The sequence below is a fragment of the Phlebotomus papatasi genome, chromosome 2 (assembly GCF_024763615.1).
Source record: "Phlebotomus papatasi isolate M1 chromosome 2, Ppap_2.1, whole genome shotgun sequence".
Lineage (NCBI taxonomy): Eukaryota > Metazoa > Arthropoda > Insecta > Diptera > Psychodidae > Phlebotomus > Phlebotomus papatasi.
Genome location: NC_077223.1, coordinates 60,843,384 through 60,867,254, shown reverse-complemented (window position 1 = coordinate 60,867,254; position 23,871 = coordinate 60,843,384). Strand labels below are relative to the sequence as shown.

The 23,871-nt window shown below is 36.5% G+C and overlaps 3 protein-coding genes across 4 annotated transcripts in view; 1 reads left to right on the top strand and 2 right to left on the bottom strand.

Moving 5' to 3' along the window:
• The window catches only part of LOC129801972 (protein kinase C-binding protein NELL1-like), a 149,335-nt gene extending 135,479 nt beyond the window's left edge, over nt 1-13,856 (bottom strand). Inside the window, exon 1 of the mRNA XM_055847478.1 lies at nt 13,801-13,856. The gene's annotated coding sequence lies outside the window, so the exon portion shown is untranslated. The remainder of the gene's footprint in view (nt 1-13,800) is intronic.
• Nucleotides 10,822-13,696, top strand: LOC129801974 (zinc finger protein ztf-16). Of its 2 annotated transcripts, XM_055847489.1 has the most exons (5): nt 10,824-11,346; nt 11,418-11,865; nt 11,926-12,147; nt 12,208-12,336; nt 12,426-13,696. In XM_055847489.1, exons 1-5 carry the CDS (start codon nt 10,892-10,894, stop codon nt 12,846-12,848), a joined length of 1,677 nt encoding a protein of 558 aa, XP_055703464.1. In that variant the 5' UTR covers nt 10,824-10,891; the 3' UTR covers nt 12,849-13,696. The 2 variants fall into 2 exon arrangements, with proteins under 2 accessions (XP_055703465.1, XP_055703464.1); XM_055847490.1 differs by having other exon boundaries at nt 10,822-11,346; nt 11,418-12,147.
• LOC129801975 (queuine tRNA-ribosyltransferase catalytic subunit) lies at nt 12,998-23,862 on the bottom strand. The gene is made up of 5 exons (XM_055847492.1): nt 23,610-23,862; nt 23,448-23,537; nt 23,143-23,386; nt 22,327-23,084; nt 12,998-13,888 (listed from the first exon to the last, which is right to left on the bottom strand). The coding sequence occupies exons 1-4, from the start codon at nt 23,742-23,744 to the stop codon at nt 22,363-22,365; spliced, it is 1,191 nt and encodes a 396-aa protein (XP_055703467.1). The 5' UTR covers nt 23,745-23,862; the 3' UTR covers nt 12,998-13,888; nt 22,327-22,362.
• Nucleotides 23,863-23,871: the final 9 nt, after the last annotated feature.

Genomic DNA, 23,871 nt, shown 5'->3' with positions numbered 1-23,871 from the left:
CATTTATGATCTACTAACATTATGATTCAAGCTAACTAAGTCCAGCTGGTTCTATTAGCTATTTGATAATATCACACCGTGAAGATTTCAATGCTATAATGAGGTTATTTTTTGATAATTCGATGATTGCATAATTATATAGAGCATATTATACTGATACTTTCTGATTTTGGTTTTACCTGAATAAGTTTGTATTTGAAGATTTTAAATAATTTTAGATTTTTCAAAACCTTGCGTTCTTTTTGCATAGGTGACGTTTTCAAAATCTTCTTAGAATATTAATATAATGTAATGAACGAAACGATATTTATGCATAGTATAAGCGCATATAAAACTCAGATAGGGATCATAATTCAGTAGGGGAGACCGGGAAGGTTTGGAACAGGGGTAGTGTGGGACAACGTGATTTTTTCATTAATTTTTGAAATAAATGGGATTTAACCATTACTCAATAGTAGGCAACATTAAAATGTATATTGACTAAAAGAATGGATATCCTCAGTTTTATTGTTTTAAATTTATGAACACTTCTTTAAAAATTGATAAAAATAGTAGATATATTCTTGATTTCTCAGTTTTGCTCTTTGCATTTTTTATCAGCAATTGTATCAAAACTTTTTTATCTCATTAGCTAGCAGTGTAATTTGAGAACATATTTTTATAAAAGTTTCAGAGATTATACGCTTTTGTTTTTTACATATAGGTTTTAAATACCAAAACTACACGCGGGGATGTTTGGAACACTTGAAAGGGGATGAATGGGACGTTGATTTTCGACCAGATTCGACAAGATTTCGACAAGTAGGTGACGTGCAATTTTTTATTGTGAAAATGGAGAGCAATGCCCAGTTTCTACTGTAAATCTCCCTCTTGTGCAAACTTTACCAATCAGTGGAGCAGATGTCTCTAACTACTGAAACAATTAAACCATCATTGTCTTGGGAATCAATAATTCCTTCTCCAGAGGATATTCGACCTTTGTCCAATCCCGTTAAAAACTATTTTCTCGAAAATTTCCCGAGCAATATCTTCTACAATTCTCACAAGTTCTCCAGAAAAGGCAAGACAAGAAAAAAAAATTATTCAGAGAAATGATAAAAAAAACAGGTAACATGCAGTTGTCGTAAAATCAAATAGGAATCCGTCAATGAGTTCAAAACTAAAAGTTGGAAGAAAATCTACTCGCGTGAGGAATTTGATGATCATGATTGCAATATTTAGAATAAAAAAAGTAAAGAAAGGTAGATGGAAAATAAGAAAAAAATACTTTAAATAATTGATTGACAATAAATGACTCTATTGTTCAAATAAAAGTGATATAAATTTCTAAGTATGAAATAAAGGATTAAGCATTTTTATTCCTATTAGAAATATTTTTCATTTAGTATTTTTTAAAGTTAATTAACGTGCTCCAATTATGCAAATTATGCGAGAAAAAACGCGTCCCAAACATCCCCTTTTGCGTCCCATACTGCCCCACATCGGGGATGTTTGGGACAAAGCGTCAAGTTGAATGTTTCATCTTCTCCAAGAAAACTCAGTTGTTTTCCAAGTTCTATCGAGTACTTTTTATAAAGTCAATAAACATAAGTATCCTATAGACCGCATAAAATTGTAATACACTATCGTGATTTTTAGGAATACTATCTCAAAGTCAAAACATGAAAAAGTGTCCCAAACCTCCCCGGTCTCCCCTAATAATAATAGATTTATTTCAACCTAATTTAAACTAAAATTTAATGCTTGCTTACTTCTATCTCAAAACACCAACAGCCTAAAGACGGCATTAAGAGCCCTAAAGGTGCAGTTGCAGTATATCGGAAACAGCTAAAATCCTGAACGCCAAAATCCCGAATGTTCAAAATCCCGAAAGAGATGAAATTATATGGAGGATAATGTGTTGAATAATTTCCCAAGACGCAGAAAATTTCCCTTTGCCTCCAGGAAGCGCAGGTGTAATCGTGGGAGTAGATATGACACTTAAGAATTCGGGATTTTGGCTTTCGGAATTTTGACTGGGACCCGCATTATATAGCACACTTTTATCATTCCAACATTTTAAATTTTCGAAAGTCACGCATCTAACAAACTGCCACACTCTTCTCTACTTTGTAGTTTCCTCTTACTTATTTAACAATCAAAAAAGAAATTGTAAAGAATCTCAACTAAAATTCACAAAATCCAAACTACCCCTATTCTAATATTTCCGATCTCCTCTACTCACTGTTTTCCCTTCCTTTGTTAAAATCAGCTGACTATCAGTTTTTGCCAATATAATAATCAATAATGAATTTTCAACACGATTATACCAAAATTTATTCAACGTGAATAGAAAAAGTTTGAGAATTAAACAAGCTTGTCATCAAAACGTTATATCTTTAAAACTTATTTTTATTTTTATTCATTCTCTATATCGTGCAGTCATTCAGAAATTCTCATGCACTTATTGGTCGGAAAATTCGCACTGGCCAAAAATGGAAATTTGAGGACGAATAACATGTCCCAATTTCCCTTAAACACCCCTCAAAAACTAGTCTGCGGAACTCTTGCCGTGTTTCTGTGCTATTTGCCCCATTTTAGGAGTTCAGACGTGAACAGAGAAATCAAACTGTGGACTCAGGTTAAGGTTTTTTTGGTGGGAATCCCACTTGAGAAATCAAATCACACGCCAAAGTGTCTTTTAATTTACAGCGACACTCTCTATTGCACCTTATTCATTTGCATATTTCTGCATATAGTTTATCTAACTTGCTTTTGCCTTTTTTCGTGCCACAAATTCCCAGAAGTTTTTACTTCATTTCCCCAGAGGGGAAGAAATAGTGTGCGTCCATAGGAACTTCCGTCAATTGAAAAAAAAAATGTCCCGAACATTGACCTCTTCCTTTAACGTCTTTCTAATGGCAACATATTGGAATTCATCCGAAGAATCTCAAGTGGTTTCTAATCTGGTTTACTTTGAAGCCTTTTTTATTGATCAATTTGCTGGTATTTGACACATTTTGGCGCGCTCGAAAGTCATCAATTTCTTCGCACAGAAACATCAATTGGTAATAGGAAATTTACAACCGACTTATTAGTTGATGGCAAAAAATGGCCCGATCTTCCACTAAAATATGCTTTTTATAGATTTTACCATTTGCGGATTGCATCTTAATTGTCTCCATGCCGTGAGACTCGGTAATAGCGTGTTGCAATTTTCGGTGGAGGTGCAGATTTTTCCCACTAAACACCAAAAGAAAATGGGTTAAGTGCGAAATGGCAAGAAAAAAAAACCTGACGGATTTGTGATGGTGTTTGTGTAAAATTGCACAAACATAACCAGATATTTTGCTTGATTTAAAGGCACTTTTCCCGCGATATTTCTTAAAGAATCTCTGATGTGACAGCTAAGAAAATTAGTTCATCATCTCAAATTAAAATATAAATATTCATAAATTACAATTTTACGTTCAAGCACTCTAAGTTGAAAATTTCATTTAAACATTATTTTTAAGTATAAATCATCTCCAAATCATCCCAAAATATTGCAAATATATTATAATGCCATCCACTTTATAATAACTAAAATAAAACCTATTAGTTATTGTTACAGTAACTCTGAACAGATTCAGATATGAAGAATTTTTAAATAAAACCACCCCTTTCCTAAAGGCCAGATTTTTGATCGATTTTATCCGTTTTAGGGTAGAGTCAGTACTTTTTCGCCAGTAAGCACTTTTCCGCCACCTACAAATAAAATCACTTTTTAAGGGAATTATGAGCTCATGGAACTACGAAATGAGTATTATTTCATGATCTCTAGTCTAATGCATCAAAAAACCATATCAGGCTCTTTACCGACTTGATTATTTGCAAGTTATTAAAAGAAATTCTCGACAAGGTGAACAATCATCAAAAAAATATGGAGTTCTTAAGAAACTTGTCAACGCTAAGAGAAACTGTCTTGCATTATTTTATGTTTTTGCTGTACAGTATGTGATATTTTTCACTGAAACTCAATCTCTTATTAACTGAACTTCGTTGTAATATCATTTTTAATAATGTTTCTTAAAAAATTAATGAAATTCGGATGTGGTGAAAAGGGCTTACATTTTCCGGTTGTGTAAGTACTTTTCGATACTCATTTTTTCCAAGCATTTTACAAGTGGCGCTTCTCGCGGATTACAGTCGAAAGAGGCGTGATTTTCGATCGATTTTTTGTTCCAAATAAAAAATGTCCAAAAATCATTTGAAATACTTTACTAATTGTCTAGTATCGGTGTTATATAAAAAAAAGTACTATACCGTGTATTTTGGGAGTTTCCGACAGCTGCTGTTTCTTAAAATTCAATTAAAAACAAGTGGCGAAAAAGTGCTTACAAAATGGCGAAAAAGTGTTTACAAAGTGGCGAATAGTACTCCTGGTTCTCCTGGTAGAGAAGAAGTATCCTGGTTCAATAGAGAGTCAAGACTTCAAAGCATTTGTACAAAAAAATTCATTTTATTTCGACAAAAATTGGAAGAACTACAAGGGTATCAAATCTTAAGGTGACGAAAAGGGCTTACTCTACCCTATCTGTTCAGTGTTTATCCATTTGGATAATGATTAAAAAAAAAAAAAAACTAGTGGTTAAAATATGCAAAGCGCTGTGATGGAATTTGCATGATGAGTGCCTAAGGGTAGGTAATGAAATGAATTGCAACAATTTCCCTTCTAATAATGGGAACTGGCGCGATTTTCTTGATAGGGAGTGTATCCAGTGTTCGCCAGTGGGAAAAGTGGTCACCCTAAGAGGAAAACACTTTTTTGGTCTTGCCCAGAGCTTTCGGTCCCAAAAAGGAAAAAAAACCGTCATAAAGAGTCGCATCACAATTTTTCCAAACCTATTTAAATATTACAAGAAATAGTGAGAAATTTTCACAAGAAAAGACCCCCCATACTGACATCCTGCTGGTGATGATTTTCCAAACCAACAAAAATCGACCGATCCCTGAGAAAATCTGCGAAAACACAATTTAGTCGACCACTGAAGAAGGTCCATATTGGGACCGAAAGCTCTGGGCAAGACCAAAAAAGTGTTTTCCTCTTAGGGTGACCACTTTTCCCACTGGCGAACACCGGATACACTCCCTATCAATTTCCCTACCCCCAATATAATCAAAATACCCTTTTAGATCCCTCATATCCCCACTACATACCCATTTGTGGAATAAAATCCAACTTTTTTGGGTTGGATATAATGTTTTACGTTTAAGCCTATACTTCAAGCGGGTAACGTATATGCGTTAGCCTATATAGCAATCTAATGCTTGTGGTGTTGAGAGTGAGAAGAACAGGTGTTAAAATTAGTCCTCTAGGATTCAGGTTGAGTTCACTTGACATATAATAGTTCAAGTTAAGCCGGCTGCTGTGTTAACGGAAAAGTTCCTGGAAGAACAACTCCTTCGTATTATCACAGACGGAAACTAAATAATTTTACTCATACATACAGGTCGCCCATAGGTATCTCGAAGCCCAATGACTTTTACCGGTCACTACTCTCCCGTCTTTTGATTAAAAAGACGTTTTAGTTTCAGTTAGGGTAAGTGGGACACCTTTGAATGTGGGGTAGCTTTGAAATTGGGATTTTTCTCCTATGTTTGAACTAAACTGAGCAATATCATAATGTAATTTAGCTTTTTAGGTGTATTATGGGTTAAAGTTACCCTTCCTTCATGTTGATTTTACCCTTAAAAGGTGTAAAATTAACATTAAAAAATGTTGATATATTTTTACACCCAAAAAGTGTTAAAGTTATGACGAAAAAAAGTTAATCGCAGCTTTTTTTTTCTCAGTGTATTAAAAGTTCATCGAAAAGCGAAGTCTGGATCCTTCAATTAAATTGTATAAAGTAGTTTGTCCTAAAGAGTTGTAGCATTTAACGAGAAATTTTCAAATCATCCAAAAACCAACATATTCCGACGATTAAAATCATAGATACGGTCATTAAAAAATTAAATTTTTGGCCCCTTATAGCACAGGTCATAGGGGTCGGAGGGGATTGAGTATCTTTTAATCGAAAGCTCTTAAACCCAGCTGCGTTACTGAGAGACCGAAATTTTAAGTATAGTATTTTTATAGAAATGCATGTAACACTAACATTTTTTGGACACTTTTCGGTATTTTGAGCTTTGTCAGAAAACGCAAGTCGATATCGCTTACTGTTCTTTCTCCAGAAGTAGTTAAACAACGAAGAATTGAACGTATGGACGGATTACCAAAAAAAACTCATCTGTATAGCATATCATATTTCTAATCTGTGTATAAGGGCCCAATTAGACTCAGGTAGATCTTCGAAAATATTTAATTTTGGAATTTTATGCAAAGGATCTCTAATCCAAGATTCTAAGCCCTCGGTATAAGACATTTTGGAATAAATTTTTACTGTGAACAATTTTACAAGCTTAATATTCTCGAGGATCAACCTTGGTCTATATGGGCCTTATGGTTTGAGTTTACTTAGAGAACGGAGAGGCAGTTTCAAGCGTGCATAACATTAGAAAATACACATTTTTGGAATAATAACACTGTGCAACAATTTTAAACTTTTTTTGTCTCTGGGTTCTCATGCTATTTTTTCTATTGCTAGGATCAAATGATTTACGAAAATACTTTTAATTTCGATTTCATTTTGTTTTTGCGCCCGGAACTAGGCAAAACCGTTTTCGCCGTTCTTTGATACTTGGGCGCCTATATCTCCGATTTTGCTGAACCGATTTATTTCTTAATCTGGGAACATTTGTTCGTCTTTACATGCTCGATAATCCTTTGGACAGGGGAAGTTCGTACAACTGACACCAGGGGCGCTGTAGTCTCACATATGTCAGAAAACATGTAAAAAAATCGAACTTTTTAGCAACTTTAATCAAACTAGGACGGTCCCTAACAATCTGTTTTGTGGGTTTGATAGAGAATTTTATAAGCAACATATTCGTCCAGGTATAACTTTTATCTCAGATAATTTTTTAACCTTTAGATTAAACGAATATCGAGCACTTAGCCATCTAGAGAAAACCTTCACAATTTAGGGTGTTAATATTTTTTTTTAATCGGTTAAATCGGTTAGATTTTTCTTAATCGGTTCTTTTGTTGGTCTTCCCCACTCATACTATTTAAAATAGAAAATGACCAGTGATAAGCCCAGATAAGCTTATGGTAGCTGAGATTCTTTACAGGTGACCCCGAAATGCGTGCAACTCGGAGTGTTTGCAACTCTGAATGCGTGAAAATTCGATTGTGAGTTGAATTTTGGGTATAAAGAATCGCGTCGAGCCAATTTTATTCATTTCGACCGATAAAAACAGTTTACTCGACGCGATTCCTTATAGCTCAGGCACACCTTTTAGATCAGGGTATTTTCATGAAATCAAAATTCACATCCCTTTCTTTCTCACGCGTTTTGCATATGTATGTCATTCTTTCACGTTCGAAATTCGATTCAGCTAAATTGAATTTATTGTGATGTTTAAAATAAGAAGAAGAGTGTGAAAGAGTGAGATAGTTATATGCAAAATGTTTGAGAATGAAAGGGATGTTAATTTCGGTCACATGAAATTTTCCCGATCTAAAAGATCTGCCAGAACCATTACCCCCAAAATTCAACTCACAATCGAATTTTCACGCATTCCGAGTTGCAAGCACCCCGAGTTGCATGCATTTCGGGGTCACCTGTAAAGAATCCCAAGAGACACTTTTAGCAAATGATTCTCCTCCGCCCCCTTATAGGATCTCACATTTTGGGATTGTATGTATGGAATTTATAATCATAAACACAACAAATGCTTCCAGAAAAGAAGATGAAAAAATTAGAGACATTTTTGTACATAATTGAGGATTTTTATTTACGTAATATTACTCTTCATTTCTTGTTCGTGAATAGAATTGGACATAAACTCTCAAGGCCTATAGGTTCAATATGATACTATTTATCTTGTATAGTATCTAAAATTTGAGTCCCTTCTGTTAGTTTTTTACTTCAGGGATGACGAAAACCGTAACAGAAGTTTTTTTTCTTCGATCATCAATTTAACATGGCCTTAGAACCCGTGGGATAAATAACTGTGAAATACAATCCCTCCAGAGATTCTTCCCATACTTGGTGTGCATTCAACACCTGAGCCCCATCTGTGGACATGTCCGCCTCCAGAGGATTCCACCTTGGGCGGAAGGCACTCTTGCGAAGCCCACACTCGCCCTTGCTCTCGATCGCAAGTGCACTTCTTGCTAAGAGAGAGAGAGAGCAAGAGAACAAACTAGAAAGTTTCTAGTGTGTAAAAATTAGTTCAACATTTTCCACAGACATCTCTCGCGCGAACACTGAGATTTTTTGAGGACAGGCCACAGTGTTTTCTGGCGCGCGCCGCTCAGTGGGTCTCTGTTTGGCGCAGGCGCGGCCAAGAAGTTGCTGCTCGCACGGGCAAAAGTAGTGCACGAGAGCCAAGAGAGAGAGCAAAAAAAAGCAAGAGAGACCTGGAGGGGCCGCCTCTGGAGGGACAAAAATGCGGTCAACGACCGAACCACTTCACATTTAATTTATTAGGGTGAACCACTAAATTTGCTTAATACTTTTAGGTGAGCTGAGGGAGGCCTGTGGTAGATAAGGACGACCATGTTCTTTTGCACTTTTGAAATTAACTACTTTCCGCAGCATTAATTTTTAGAGACCCCAATACACCATTTTTTTTTCTTATAAAGCCCAGTCTATACAGATTGACTTTGTTGTTAAGTACAGTTTCAATCAGTAATAACGCATGTAATGGAAAATATAGTTTCAAAACAAGTTCGATCTTTCCCTAAAGTAAAGAAGGGTTTGTTTCTAATTAGAAATTTTGGTTTTTATCTTCAGTTGTTGACTTGACACTCAGAGTTCTTATTTGGAGGGTATCTTCGTGAAACACTCATATTAGGAGTTGTGAGGATGTACGTACATTGTATACGTACTTGCTCGCAACCCCATTTCGCTTTTTACCAAACTAAGAATATAAGGAGAGCTACTTATCCTCGAGTCTCTGAAGGCTCTGAAGAGATCGTCTGCTCTTTGTGACTGTCTATCGATAACTGATCCTAGAGTTATGACTTGACTCTTTGTTCCTCACGAACGGCCACATTCCTCACTCGATCTCTACGAGTGATTCCCTTAAGCGCTCGAAGGTACCTCATCTCGGCAGCTTGTACTCGCGATCTTACCCTTTCGGTCATTACCCAAATCTCATGACCATAGGTGAGAATAGGAATGAACACAGCTTTAAAGACCGATAATTTAGTCGATCGACTAAGCTCGAGCTTCCTCAGCACGCTTCTGCCAAGCTCCCTCATTACTGCAGAAGCCTGACCGATTCGCGACGAGAGTTCTGCCTCCATCCTACCATCACTCGTGAATAACACCCCGAGATACTTGAACTTCTCCACCTGTGTCAATGAGTCTCCACTAACATGTAGAGTGCATTCCACAGATTGTCGGGAAATCACCATTACTTCCGACTTACCCACGTTCACCTTCATACCTGTTTCGGCACAAACATTTACAAATCGGTCAAGTGTGCGCTGAAGCTCTTCTTCGGAAGATCCAAAAAGAACCAAATCATCTGCATAGAGGAGATGGCTCACCCTGAAATCCCCAATACGAATCGCATTCCGCCCCCGACTGCGTTCCATAATCTTGTCCATGTATATTATGAACAACAATGGTGATAGAACACACCCTTGACGCAGTCCAACACCCACTTGAAAACCTTCCGATTTGGATCCGTTTACACGAACACAGCTACTACAGTCTCTGTACAATGACTGAATGGCTCCTACCAATTCTTCATCCAGTCCATACTCGTGCAGTACATCCCAAAGTTGTTCTCTCGGTACTCGGTCATATGCTTTTTCCAAATCTATGAAACAAGCATAGAGTGGAATTGCATACTCCCAAGCCTTTTCGACAATCATCCTCAGGGTAAAAAGCTGATCCGTGGTGCTGATTTTTCATAACAATCAGTAAATAGATATTTAAGGCAGGGGTCCTTTATATCTCACAATGTAAAGGTTATATTACATTGCACTCTCAGAAACATTACTTAGCTCATTTGTGGTGACCCCAACTGAGGCCACCTTGTTGTCTCTGGATCCAGTGAAACACTACTTTTTTTTTGAGTTGCTACACTTTTATTGAAGAAGGTTACACTGCCCAATGGCCTGGGCTACTTTTACACTGTGACTGAAGCAACCTCTTGAATCTAGCTACCCTTTTTATACTAAAATCCTCCACTCGCACTCTAATTCTATTCGACATTATTTCCCATGGGAAGGTGTCCAATTAGTGATTCAGGATGAACCTCTAGATAACGATCATCTGGAGACGATCGTTAAGTGCCTATAAAAATATCCAACTATACACTTTCGCTATCTCTAGACCTAGAGTTTTCTCCAACACTTTCTATATCCTTAAGAAAGGGGGTGCTTAATTGAGATGACCGAGGATCACACACCTTTTCGATCCTTTGTCATCCTTGTCCCCATTTCTTTTCAGGCCTTTTTTGCTTTCTTGGAGCGAGCTCTAATTTTACGACCCTTTTGCTCCGAACACCTACCTTTTCTCTAATGGCTGTCTAATGACTTTAAGGTGTTACTTTGTCTTTGGGCTATAAATTTCTTGAGGACCAATTACCTAGAAAACTTTCTCACGGTGCTGGACATGATCTATCATGTCTAATCTTGAAATTTCACGAAAGAACCAACGCGATCATGAATATTTGAAAACCGAGTTGTGATGCACAAAATGCATCACAACATATTAATAAGATTTTAACAACCGTACTTGTTGTATTTTTCTACAGCAGAAGCGGTCGAAGCGGCAGCGGCGGCTCTGAGAACCTGGCGGCCGAAATGTCGGGTGAGGCGGACTCTGCGGGCGGCGGCGGCGCCCAAGTATTGAGTCTCGCCGTGGAGCCGCCCACCACCAATGATGACACCGAGAGCTGCGACCGCGTAAGCGCCTCCAACTACGATGCCGGCGACGGTGGGCTTCTGCTACGTTGCGAACGATGTGACGCCTTCGAAACTAAATCACGCGCCCTGCTGCTCGCACACGTCTGCAAAACCACCCCGACTGTGCCCGTAAAGCCCGACCTAGCGGTACAGAGCGTTCCGCCCGCCCCACCACCCGCCACCAATGATACGGAAACGGAGACGCAGCCACCCGCCGAGAGCAACCGCCACCACAGGAAGCTCTTCGAATGCGACGTTTGCAACATGAAGTTCTCCAATGGCGCCAACATGCGGCGGCACAAGATGAGGCACACAGGCGTCAAGCCCTATGAATGCCGCGTCTGCCAGAAGAGGTAGAAACAACCTCTCAAAAAAAAAAAGTTTTCGATGAGTTCTGTGTTCTGACGCTTATCATTCTTTGTAGGTTTTTCAGAAAAGATCATCTGGCCGAACACTTCACGACCCACACGAAAACCTTGCCATACCACTGCCCAATCTGCAACCGCGGCTTCCAACGGCAGATTGCGATGCGGGCCCATTTCCAGAATGAACATGTGGGCCAGCATGATCTCGTGAAGACGTGTCCGCTGTGCAGCTACCGTGCTGGCACTATGAAATCCCTTCGTGTCCACTTTTTCAATCGACACGGCATTGATCTCGACAACCCGGGTCCCGGGGCACCCTCGTCCCTCCTGCTAGCTCTAGATTCTCAGAATGCCGGTCAACTGCTGCCTCAACTTGTGGCCGCCGCGGCGCCAGCCTACAGCGATAGCGGCGACAGTTTGCGCTCCGCCGAAAATGCAACTCCTCCCATGCACTTCCTAACGCCCCATGTCGAGATCTCCATGGCAGACAATGCCGACACCTTCGCGGTGAGTCCTTCACAAACCACTGAATTCCCCCACACAGCATTAAACAACATTGATCCTCAGGGCGATCCGGCGCCCACAAATTCAACCGGCCTGGAGATTCAGCCGTGTCCGTCGTCGGGGCACCCCAATGGAGGTTCCCCGTCGTCACCACACTCGGCTGACTCCAATTCTAACGCCCCCTCGAGTTCTCATTCTCTGATGCCCAGTGTGGCCCAGAGCTCGAGGCATATGCTGGGCGAGGGCAACATTACGCCGTCCATCAGTCTCATTCCCATCAAGCAGGTGCGTAATGAATCTGGACTTAAGAATCTCAGTTGGACTTAAAGGTATCTGCATTTTCAGGAGCCCAACACAAACGACGAGTATGCGGAGGGAAAGGTACGACCCAACGAACAAACGTCACCGTCGGCAACAGTCTCCAATTCTGGAGACAGTTCTGTACCTTCATCAAGCCTCACGTCACTCATTAAGGTAAATTATTCATTTAGAAAAGAAAACCAGAAATAAAGGATCATTTTATAATGAGATTGATTCAACTCTTTTGGTTGTCCATCTTTCAGGTTTCACCCCTGAAGTCACTCTTACGCGAGGATCTCAAACGGCGAATAAGTGCCCGTGCTTCAAATCGCGCCTCTCGCAATGGCAGCGTCAACAATAACAACAATGCTGCCATGAGCAACCAGAATGCCTCGTTGGGCGGTACACTGGCTGTGTCTCCGCAAGACGGTCAAGCAGCCGTCGTTGCGACCACATCCAATGGCGCCATAACGTCAACGGGGCCTGAAAATGAATTGTTGGCGCTACGAAGCAAACGGGGCCTTCAGTGCCTGTTCTGCGGCATTGAATTCCCCGATCAGACGCTGTACTTCCTCCATAAGGGCTGCCACAGCGAAAGCAACCCGTGGAAGTGCAACATCTGCGGAGAGCAGTGCAACAATGTGTACGAGTTCAATTCGCACCTGCTCAGCAAGAGCCACCAATGAGATTGGTGGGGCTCCGACGAGGATCAATGGGGAACGTCGCAGCCTCGTCGGCATTTATGCACTTGAGCGCACGAGGGCGTCGCGACAGCCTGGATCAGTAAGTGACGCAATTGTGTACCTATATAATTTTTCCTCTTCTTCTTCTTCTATTTTATGTAAGGGCCTTGACAGACCTGAGGATTAGCCTAGAGGCGGTTTAGCATAATTATATTTGAAATATTGGTTAAACTTCATTTCCATCGTTTTCCACTAAGTCATCTCTCGGATTAAGTCGTAAGTGTGTCTAGAGCATAAGGCTGTCGGACTCACTCGGGTCCATATAGCCATATAATTTTTCTAAATTTTCAAAATCCAACTGTCCAACTATTGGATCAAAAGTCAACTGTCACATTTATACAGGAATTTCAGTTTGTTTGGTTACATAACCTCAAAATTTGAAATTGCGTCAATTACTCATCTGGACGCCAAAATGTCCCTTCGAAATTCAGAATCTTGCCCTCAGGGCGGTGACCCATGCCAATTTCTCCTCTGAGCCCCGCCCTGAGACACTAAAAAGTCAAGTAGAGTCATTTGCTATGTGGCTCAAGAGGCGTAAGGATTGTGTTGAAAAATATAGTGCAAAAAATGGATATATCCGTCCACAAGTCTAGTTTCTTAGAAGAGTTTTAAGTACACAACACATAAATACAATTGTTATTTAATTTTATAAATATTCCAAGTGTAATGTAGAAAAAAAAGAACAAACAAAACAAAAATGTAGAAACATAACCTCTATCTGTAAATTTTATTTCTCTCTGATAGTAAATGAGAGAGAAAAGTCTCAGTGAAGTTATTTTTTCTATTAGGAATTTAAGAAAAAAAACACAAAAAAATTCTTAAATGTTGAACAAATTCTATCTTCTCTAGAGCAGTGTTGAAAAAAAAATACTTTTAGAAACAATTGATTACATACCTTTTCATTGACAACGATGTGATGTGGAATTGTCTGTGGAATTCCATGGAGGCTTCCACGGAAAATTTGGGGATTTGTCGTAAGTACTCTGAAAATTGAAAGAAAAGAATGGTTCATTTTCTGAAACATAAACTAAAAATTTGAGTTTTTGAATTCTCAATAATTCCCCTGAAAAATTCTTTTAAAAAATCCACATCGTGTTACTATAACGTAAGTATCCCAATTTAAGATATTTTCAAGAATCGATATTAAACAACAAATGAAAGAAAATGCTGAAGAGATCAATCTACTAATTAGAATGTTGAAAAGAGAGAACACAGATATTTATATATTATTAAGAACAAAAAAAAAAGTTTAAATAGTAAATGAAAAATACAAAAAATTATTAGCTTGTTGCTGCATTTATTAAAAAGAGACAAAAAAAATTATATATATTTATACGAGTTGGCAAAGGAATGGTAATTTTTTTTAGAATTGAGGAAGAACATTCCACTTAGAAGAGATTATTTATTTTGAAGTTACTGTTGAGACGAAGAAATGATGGTAAAAAGTTGGTTGAATATTGAATGTTGATAAATAAATTATATTTTCATTAAAGTAGATACCTATGTAAACTATTTAACAAAAAAAATAAGATATAGTTTTATATTATGTAAAAGCTATTATAAATAAATTAACTAGAAGAAATTTTTGGTGAATTTCTTTGTAAAGCACTTAAGTGCAGCGCGCGACAAATTGAACTTTGAAAAGAGAAAGTTTAGAGAGAGAATACTTAAAGAGATTTTTGTACAGTATTTATTCTAATAAAAAAAAACAACAACAAAATTGATAGGAAAGAGTGTTAGAGTGAGAAAGAAATTGCAGCTAAAAGTGGCTGAAAGTTAGATGTAGATTTTGAGTAAAACAAAAAAACAAAAAATATATATTATCTTGTTATTAATTTATTTCTAATTGTTGTGTAAACTACATTTCTAGAGTATTTCCTTTTGTATTTACAATTAGGCTTTCACCGAAATTGTTGAAACTATTTATTGCATTTTAAAAAACTTTGTTTTTTCAAGTTTTAGACGTTATTTCCTTAGATTTAAAAAAAACCCTTCGTGTACTTTATTGTAAATTTTTTGTGAGAAATATCTCCCAATTGCATCTTGAGAGTATTATTGAAGTAAATGTTAATATTTTTTCAGTTTTTCTTTTTTTACTTAATATAACATAATTATTTTTTTTTAATAAAAGCTTGTTGAATAGATTTGAAAAATTTTCAAGTCACCGTATCGCCTAATTTAACGATCAAAAGACATCACCTTCACTATTTATTTAATTTTCAAAAATCATTGACAAAAAATTATTTGTATAGAATTTTCCAGTAGATTTTTAAATTAAACAAACTTAAAGACAGTCTCAGAGATTCTTCTTCAAAAAAAAAGAACGAATTAGAACTTTAGAGAAAGAAAAAAACCTAATTATTTAGCAAAAAAAAATGATAATTAACTTAAAGTATTTAGTGAATAAAGAGAAATATTTCATGAAGATAGCGCAGAAAGATATGTTTTAAGTGCCCTTTAATTTGTGATTTTTCACTGATAAACTGAAATAAAGAACAAGTATGAAAAGAAAATTTAAAAAAAAAAACGTAAAATAGATTTTAAAAGAAAAAAAATGATAAATAACCGAATTAGTGAGGTGAGTACATTAAAAAGAAAACAATTAATATAGAAAATTTTGTGTCTTTGCGCTTCGGTTTTCGTAAAAGTAAATTTAAAAAAAAAAACAACACAATTATATTCAAAAAAAAAAAAAAAAACAAAATACAAGCATCAAGGAATAATTAAACTCACTAGTAGTGAATAGAATTTTGAACAAATTTGAGAAAAGATAATGACCTCAACACAAGCATGTTCAGACATGTTCATAAAAAAATATATTTCATTAAAAGAAAAAAAATAAAGAGAAATATTGTAGAGAAAAAAGAAAACAAATAAGACATAAGGAGAAAAATGGTGCCTTCCACAAATTCAAACAACAAATAGAAAAAAAAGCTATTTTGAAGGATATAAATAACAGAAATAAAATTTTCACTGATTAAAGAAAAAAAGAGAACGTCAAAAAATCTATTTTCACATCACAAGTTCTTAAACATTAATATATTTAAAAGAAAAATCTGTCACAAAAACCCAGTGAAAACCACAAAATAACAAAAGAATTTTTGCTTAAGAAATGGGCCTTATAAGTGAAACATTAAAAAAAAGTGAAAATTAAAATGAACAAAGATTTCAGCTACAAACAACAAAATAAAGATTTAAAAGAAAATAGTGAAAAAGTAGAAAAAATAAAAATAGGAATATAAACTGAATAAAAAAAGAGGCGCTAGAAAAGACAGTGAGAGGATCTAGAGACAAAAATTCAATGCATTCCATCTTTGTGATGTCGAGAAAACGAAGAATGATTGAAGGGAGATGAATGATTAGAATAGGTAAATTGAGTATAAAAAAAAATAGTTGAAGAGATATTTTCAAGCTGAAGGTGACGGATATTAAGTGCAGAAATTAATTAATTATATTTGAGAGATGAAGAGAAATATATTTAATAAAGAATTATCAAGTCTTTATCTTCCTCTTTCTTTTTCTCTCTGAAAATTTGTCTGTTTAAACAGCTGCAGAATTTTTAAATTCTAGAGTGGATTCTTTCACTGACTTGTCATCAGCATTTCCACTTTAGTTTTAGTCTCTCAGTTGATCTAGCCGGAACAATTCGGAACAAATATCAAAACAATCCCGAAAAAAATGAGAATTTTTGTGTGGAAAATATTCTTAACGCTCTTCTTCCTGCAAACTATTTCAGGTAAGGTATCTCTTATTAATATTACTTAAGTATAATTTTTGAATTTTATGTTATAATCTTGTTAGTCTCACGGCATTCACACTGAGAGAAATCCAAAAAAATTAAAATAACATTCCAGAAATGTTAATTTTACCCTGCATTATTGATCCGAAATCGGTGTAAATATTATGCTTTTTAGGTGTATTATGGGTTAAAGTTACCCTTTTCCATGTTAATTTTACACTTAAAAAGGTGTAAAATTAACATTAAAAAATGTTGATATATTTTTACACCCAAAAAGTGTTAAAGTTACGAGGAAAAAAAGTTAATCGCATCCCCTTTTTTTCTCAGTGCACAGATTAGAAATTTCAGAAAAACATTGACAATTCCATATGTCAATATTGGGAATATGGAAACATTTTTAAGAATTTCAATTCAATTTGACAGAACTCCTCGTTTAGGAACCGTCATCAACGCCACTCGCGGGAGACGATAGTGCCCTCGTACGGAGGAAAAGGTTGTCAATGTCAGTGAACTTTTAGCAATTTGTTTGTTTCCTATTGCATTGAAAACGTTTTTCTTTTAAAAGAACCAAGCAAAAGTTTTAAAATTGTAGTAGTTGAAATAGTAAAAGACCAGTGATAAGTGCAGATGAGCTTATGGTACCTATTCCTTAGGAGTAACCTCGGAGTGCTTGCAACTCGAGAAATGTGTTTTCGAAGGCAGAAACGGATAAAATTTGCTAAAATTATTATCTTGTGTATAGAAGACCAACGAAAGAAAAAAAGTTCATTGAAACCCGTTAATAAACTCTGATACAGTCCGGTCAATTTCGGTTTAATAAGGATCGTGGTACAGTGGGGTGGAGTTGAGAGGAATGCGACATAACGTTAGAAAGGTCTCGATCTCAAACAAAATATACTAAAATTTCATCAAAATCACTTCATAAATACCGAAAATGTGCTCCGTTCAAGTTATTTTCATTTATAGCTCAGGTCAGGGAACATCGAAGGGGAGCGTGACCTCCAGTTGGAAAAGTCTTAACTTCTAAAATTAAAACATACTAAAATTTTAAGTAAAAACGTCGTCTAGTTTTTGAAATATTTAACATTGAATTTTTAGAAATCTATTTTTCCATTAATCTGTCCTTCGATTAACCTTATAAGGACGATTGGGTGACCTATGGCCTAAAAATGAAATTTTTCCTACGGTCATCTAAATTGTGATTTGCCCGATTTGCCCTAAAAAGTAAGAAAAAGTGATTTTTTCTGACACTCGATTTTTGACCCTCTCGTCCTTAAATAGTTAAACCCGTTAAACCGTATGAAGTTGGGGTGTTCAGAAAAGTTGTAGCATTTAACGAAAGCTCACCAAGCTAATATTATCAAATTCTGGCCATGAAAATCAGAACTATGGCCATTTCAGAATGCAATTTTTTATCCTTGGTTTTGGTCGGAGTGATCGGAGGGCTTAGGGTAAATTAAGCTAATTCAAAACCTGCACTAAATGGAAATTTTTCGCTACTCCAAATGGAAACGTCATTGTTTTCACGATAAATACAGTACTAATTATTATATTTATATATTTTCTATACCACAGTTTCATTATTTAGTTAATTTTTCTCCAAATAAAGCGAAAATCCATTTATATTCACAAGTTTTAATCTGTTATTTTCTCAGAAAAATTAAAAGTGTACCTTTTCACCATCAAATTTTTCATCGATCGATCATGTTTTCCAATGAAAAACACAGTGAGGTGACTGTTGTTTATTCGTTTTGTTTAACATTTAGAATAGAATAGAATATTTATTTGGCTAATGCCCCGGTTGAATGCAACAAGTTGGGACTATACAATATTATACATTTTTAATATAAAAAGACAGATATGTTAGAACAAAAATGTTTAGAATTTATGTCATATTTCTGGCTAATTTTAGTTAAATTAAGTGCTAATCTTTATTGTTAACGGTACGTAAAGTTTTCAAATGAAATAATTACATATTTCGTGAAAATAGGGTTTTTCTGAAGTGTCTGCAAATGCTTCAATAAGAAACCCCGGAAATATGATTATTGGAGAGATTTTCTTATTGTTTTAGATGGGAAAGGAGAAAAGACCAGGAATAAGAACAAATCCTGCACTCAAGAGCAACTCAACAAGGTTTTGGAAGCCTTTCGTCGCGGTTTCACTTACACTGTTTGTCTCCAATTAGAAACTTTCCCTTGTCTCCATTTGGATTAATATGTTTCCAATAGAAGCATTTTACGCTCGCGTATTTTTCTTGTATTTAAGAAGTTTTCAAATTATATCTAAAGAATTTTCACTAAACAGTAACATTCTAGTTCTAGAAGAGTCAAGGAGCAAATTTATGCAATTCTCTTCAGAAAAAATATGAACTTTAATGTGTTGAATTTTCTGTCAAAGTTAAAGCGTCTGGAAATGGTTTTGAATTAGGACATTTGCCCTTGTTTTTTTTTTTCAATCGAAATCTTTTTGGTCCAGATATAACATACTAAAATTTGTGACCGATCCATGCCAGAGTGGCTGAGTTATTGAAAAAACAACTTTTGTATAGACGCTCCAAAATGGTGGTAGGGAGGTGGGACAAGGATCTGACATCACCAAATTCTAGCGACCTATCGATATTTAATCTTTACTAAAAACCACTTGTCGATATCTGTCTCCGTTCTTGCTCCAAAAGCGATTAATATGAGATAGAAACGGAACGAGACGAACGGTTACATTTGACGACGACAGATTTCTGTTTTTTTTTTAGCTCAATTTCAGTCTGACTACAGAAAAATATTCTGTTTTTAATTGTAAAACGTGACATGATATAACAAAACTAACAAAAATTCAACATTATTTCAGTGATTTCGGGCAGTCAAAATGACTACATTTTCGCAAGAGCAAGTGTCAAAGAAGTCCCCAGGTTTCCAACTGTTCCAAAGACAGGTAACTTACAAGAACTATATAATATTTTGCTAAACAGCATTGTCTTATTCTTTCGCCTAACCAAGAGTATTTTCTAATACTTCAGGTTATGATTCATCTAACCTTGGTAAGTAAGCTCTTGGGGCGACAATATCATTTAGCAATTTTAGTCTTTGTACGCAAACTGTTAAATTTTAACATTAGAAATTTAGCCTAAGAGTGATTAAATCTGTATTATTTTATAAATTAGAATGCAATTTTAATATTCCAAAGAGTATTTCTAACCTACAAAATTCAATCTCAATAAAGATATCTTTATCAAGTTTATCAAGCGACAAAATTTATATATATAACCTGCTTTTGAACTTAAAATTTGAGAAGTTTCATGGCATGAAATATTTATTTTTAAGATTACGTCCGATAAAAACTCATATAAATCATTGATTATGGCGGCTTATTTAAAGCGGCTGGAGTTAATTAACCCATGCAATTTCAAAATGAGTTATTTTGTATTAGATAAAGTAGCTACATTTTCATGTTATTAGGTTAGATTCTTAATAATCTCACTTAATATAATCCTAACAAAATTTCATGTCCCCGATCGAGCTCAAATTTGGCCAAAATGTGTTTCATCACTTCCTGATCACGAATATATCGCTCCTTGGAAATTACAAGGGGCCAACTCACTTTTTGGCGATTTTGAAGTTTTAATGCACTCAGACAGAGAATTTAATAAAATTTCTGATGTTATGAGTCAATAAATTTCATTATTAGAAAAGTTTTTCAAAATTTTACTCTTTATGATTGCTTGCGCGGTTTTGTTTGAAGTCAAGGGGCACAAAATAGATTTATCGTTCAAATTTTTGTGAAACAAGGAACTAACTCAAGCAAGTTGATCCCTTGTCGTTCTAATTTCATGAAAATTTGCGCATCATTTAGATTGACAAAGAGCTAACTCATAAAAAAACATATTTTGAAAGGTAAAAATACGTAAGTTTCGATGTTTATAATAATGCTCATACAAATAGAAAAGAATTAAATTGTTTTTATTAACATACTTAATTGAGATAATTATTTATACAAAGTTAAATCTTTCATGCTGTCTCCTGAAAAATGGCTTAGATTGAGTTGGCCCCTTGTAATTTCCAAGGAGCGATATGGGGGACTAAGTTACGTTCCCGGCCGGCCGGCCGCTCTTTGGAGGTTAATAGCTCCTAAACTAAAAGAGTTATCGACTTGCGGTTTTCGGCAAGGGATATAATATCGGGTGAAAATTGCAACTTGGTGCATTGACGGAGGGTCAAAATATACGGTCAAAATACCCCCCTTTTTTGTTTTCTCAATGGCTCCGCCCCTGCGGCATTGATCGGGTTCAAATTTTAGTATGTTATAGCTGGGCCTTAGAGCTTTCGATTAATACCAAACTTAAGGACCCCCGACCCCCCTGACCCGAGCTATAAGTGTCCAAAAAAATTCTTAAAATGGCTATAACTCCGGTTCTAATTGTCAGAATTTAAAAAGTGAGGGCGTTTTGGAAAGCTCTCGTGAAATGCCACTTCCCTTCTAACATAGCAAGTTCATAAAACCACCGCTAGGGGCGCTATTTTTAAAAAGATTTTTCAATTTTCTAAGTTAAATAACTCAAAAATTCCTTATGCAATCGGGCTGAAATTTTAGTATGTTATAGCCATTGATTATACCTATCAAACAAAAAAATACCTAAGTCGATCCATAAGGGGTCAAATTTCGAATATTGACCGGCCTCTATCTCCGGTTCTAATTAACATTTTGAGCTAAATTTTGGGTTTTTGGTTTCGTCTCGATGAGCACTTTCAGATGGAAGTTCAAAAAATCACCACAGGTGGCGTTGCGATAGCGTCAAAATGCATCAAAATACAAACTCATTTTTCTCGAAAACGGCATTGTACAAGTTGATCAAATTTTAAAATGTTGTAGTCTAGTCCAGGACGTTTCCAAAATGGGGCATAAGTGCGCTGTGGTTTCAATAGAACCGGAGATATGAGAGGTCAAAATTCACGAAATTCAAAAACTTATATCTTCGGTTCTGATTGCCTAATTTTGATGAGTGAGGACTTAAACGAAAGATCTCACCAAATGCTACGACTTTCTAGAACATTTTAACTTCGGGAGACCAACACCAGGGGCGCCACAGTCGAGAAACTAATTTTAATATCACATAACCTCAATTATCTCAACTGTTGCTGAACCGATTTTGATGATTACTTTGACATAATTATAGAGGACATTTGTGTCCACATTTCGTCCATACATCATTTTCCGCTCAGACTACGCCGCCTGTCCGATTTTGCCGTTTAAGTGTGAAAAACTGGACTTTTCCCATAATTTGGTTTTATAATACAAAATTTGAATAATTTCACGAATTTGATTCAAGATAACTGAATGGCGTCCCCCAACTTCAGCTCTAAATCGAATTTGCATGCATTCCGAGTTAGCTCACATTAAAATCTCACCCACATAAGCCGGCTAGGATTATCTGTCCTTTTTAAACGGAACTTTTACATTTTAAATAATGAAAGCATCAAATAAAAGTCTCTGACCATTTCAGGAAACATCTACGGAGAAGTGACTATTTCTACTGGATTTAGATTGTAAGGAATTCTATAGAAAAAATCATTTCATTCAAATAATTTATTTTTATTAACTACTTTTTTTCAGTAAGAGAACCTGAAGTATGAACCGCAGATTCGCTTCTCTAGACAAATATTTTTTCAAAATAAATAATTTCTTCCTTACCTTTTTTTTACTTGTTGTCCACTGGTTAAACAAAAATTAAAGTTCCACGTTCACCGATTTGAGGGCATCTACAATCCATGTAGGAACTTCTCGACCAGAAAAGTGTTCAGCCATGAAATTTTTGATGAAATCCGGAAATCTATCCTGCAAAATAGCCTCCCGGATATCGCTCATGAGCCTCAATTGGAAAGCAACATTGTGAACTGAAAGGATACTGCAGGCAACTGGTTCCAGGGTCACAATGTGATGCAGATAGGAACGAGTGTAGGAGCGACAGGTGGAACAGGAGCATTTCTCATCGATGGGTCTGTGATCCTTGGCGAAGACTTTCTGTTTGAGATTCAACTGTCCACTCCTCACGAGAGCACAGCCAAATCGGGCAGTTCTCGTTGGAAAGACGCAATCGAACATGTCAATACCCAGGGCAATGCAAACCACAAGATCTGCTGCAAATCCCACTCCCATGAGATATCTCGGCTTGTCATCGGGGAGCAGCTCAGCACAGAGGCGAACAATGGGCCAAAACTCATCCTTACTCTCGCCTCCAGACAATCCTCCGACAGCAAATCCTCGACAAGGACGCTGTGTGAGGAGATCCGTACAGACTTTCCGGAGATCCGGCTCTAGGCCTCCCTGAACAATCGGAAAAATACTTTGTTCCGTGTCCCGAGAATGTGCAGTGAGACAGCGATCCAACCAGCGAACTGTCCGTCTCATGGCTTCCTCTACACGGGGGCCCCGGGTAGTTGTCTTGACCACTGAAAATTAATCAATTGCAAACCAAAATTCTGCTAATTCATCCAATTCATGGCTCACCATCATCCAACTGCATGGCGATATCCGCTCCGATGACGTTCTGGATCTCAATGGAATGTTCAGGAGTGAGTGTCAACTCTGCCTTGTCTTCGGAATATGGTGTCTGGAACTTGACTCCATTCTCTGTAATCTCTGCCAATTTCAGCAGAGAAACCATCTGGAAACCTCCTGAATCTGTCAGCAGACTCTTTGACCAATTCATAAACTTATGCAGACCTCCTGCTTTCTTCAGAGTCTCAATTCCCTGAAAATCCGTATTCAAGGATAAACTCAGTCCCTGAAACTTCAAAATCCCTGACACTTACCGGCTTCAAGCCCAAATGATAAGTATTGCTGAGCATAATTTCGCAATTAAGAGCATAAAGCTGCTGCTGGAGGATACCCTTCATTGATCCCTGTAGTGAAATAGCAGAAAATTAGGAAGCTCCAAGATCAAGAGATGAGTGTGGCGGTTCCCGGAAACTGACTTTTGTGCCAACTGGCATGAAGACAGGAGTGGAAACATCACTATGCGGCAGCGTTACGACTCCCACACGAGCCTTGGTAACACTACACTTGGCCAGGAGCTTAAATTTCAATGGTGATTGGCTTTTTGAAGTCATTTTTGGACTTTTTGGAGGGAAAATTTGGTTTTCGATGTTGGTAAATAAACACACGTGTTGTGTTTTTGCACCCACCTGAAGTATAAACAAAAGCAATCTAAACAAATTCAAAAACTACTAGAAAATA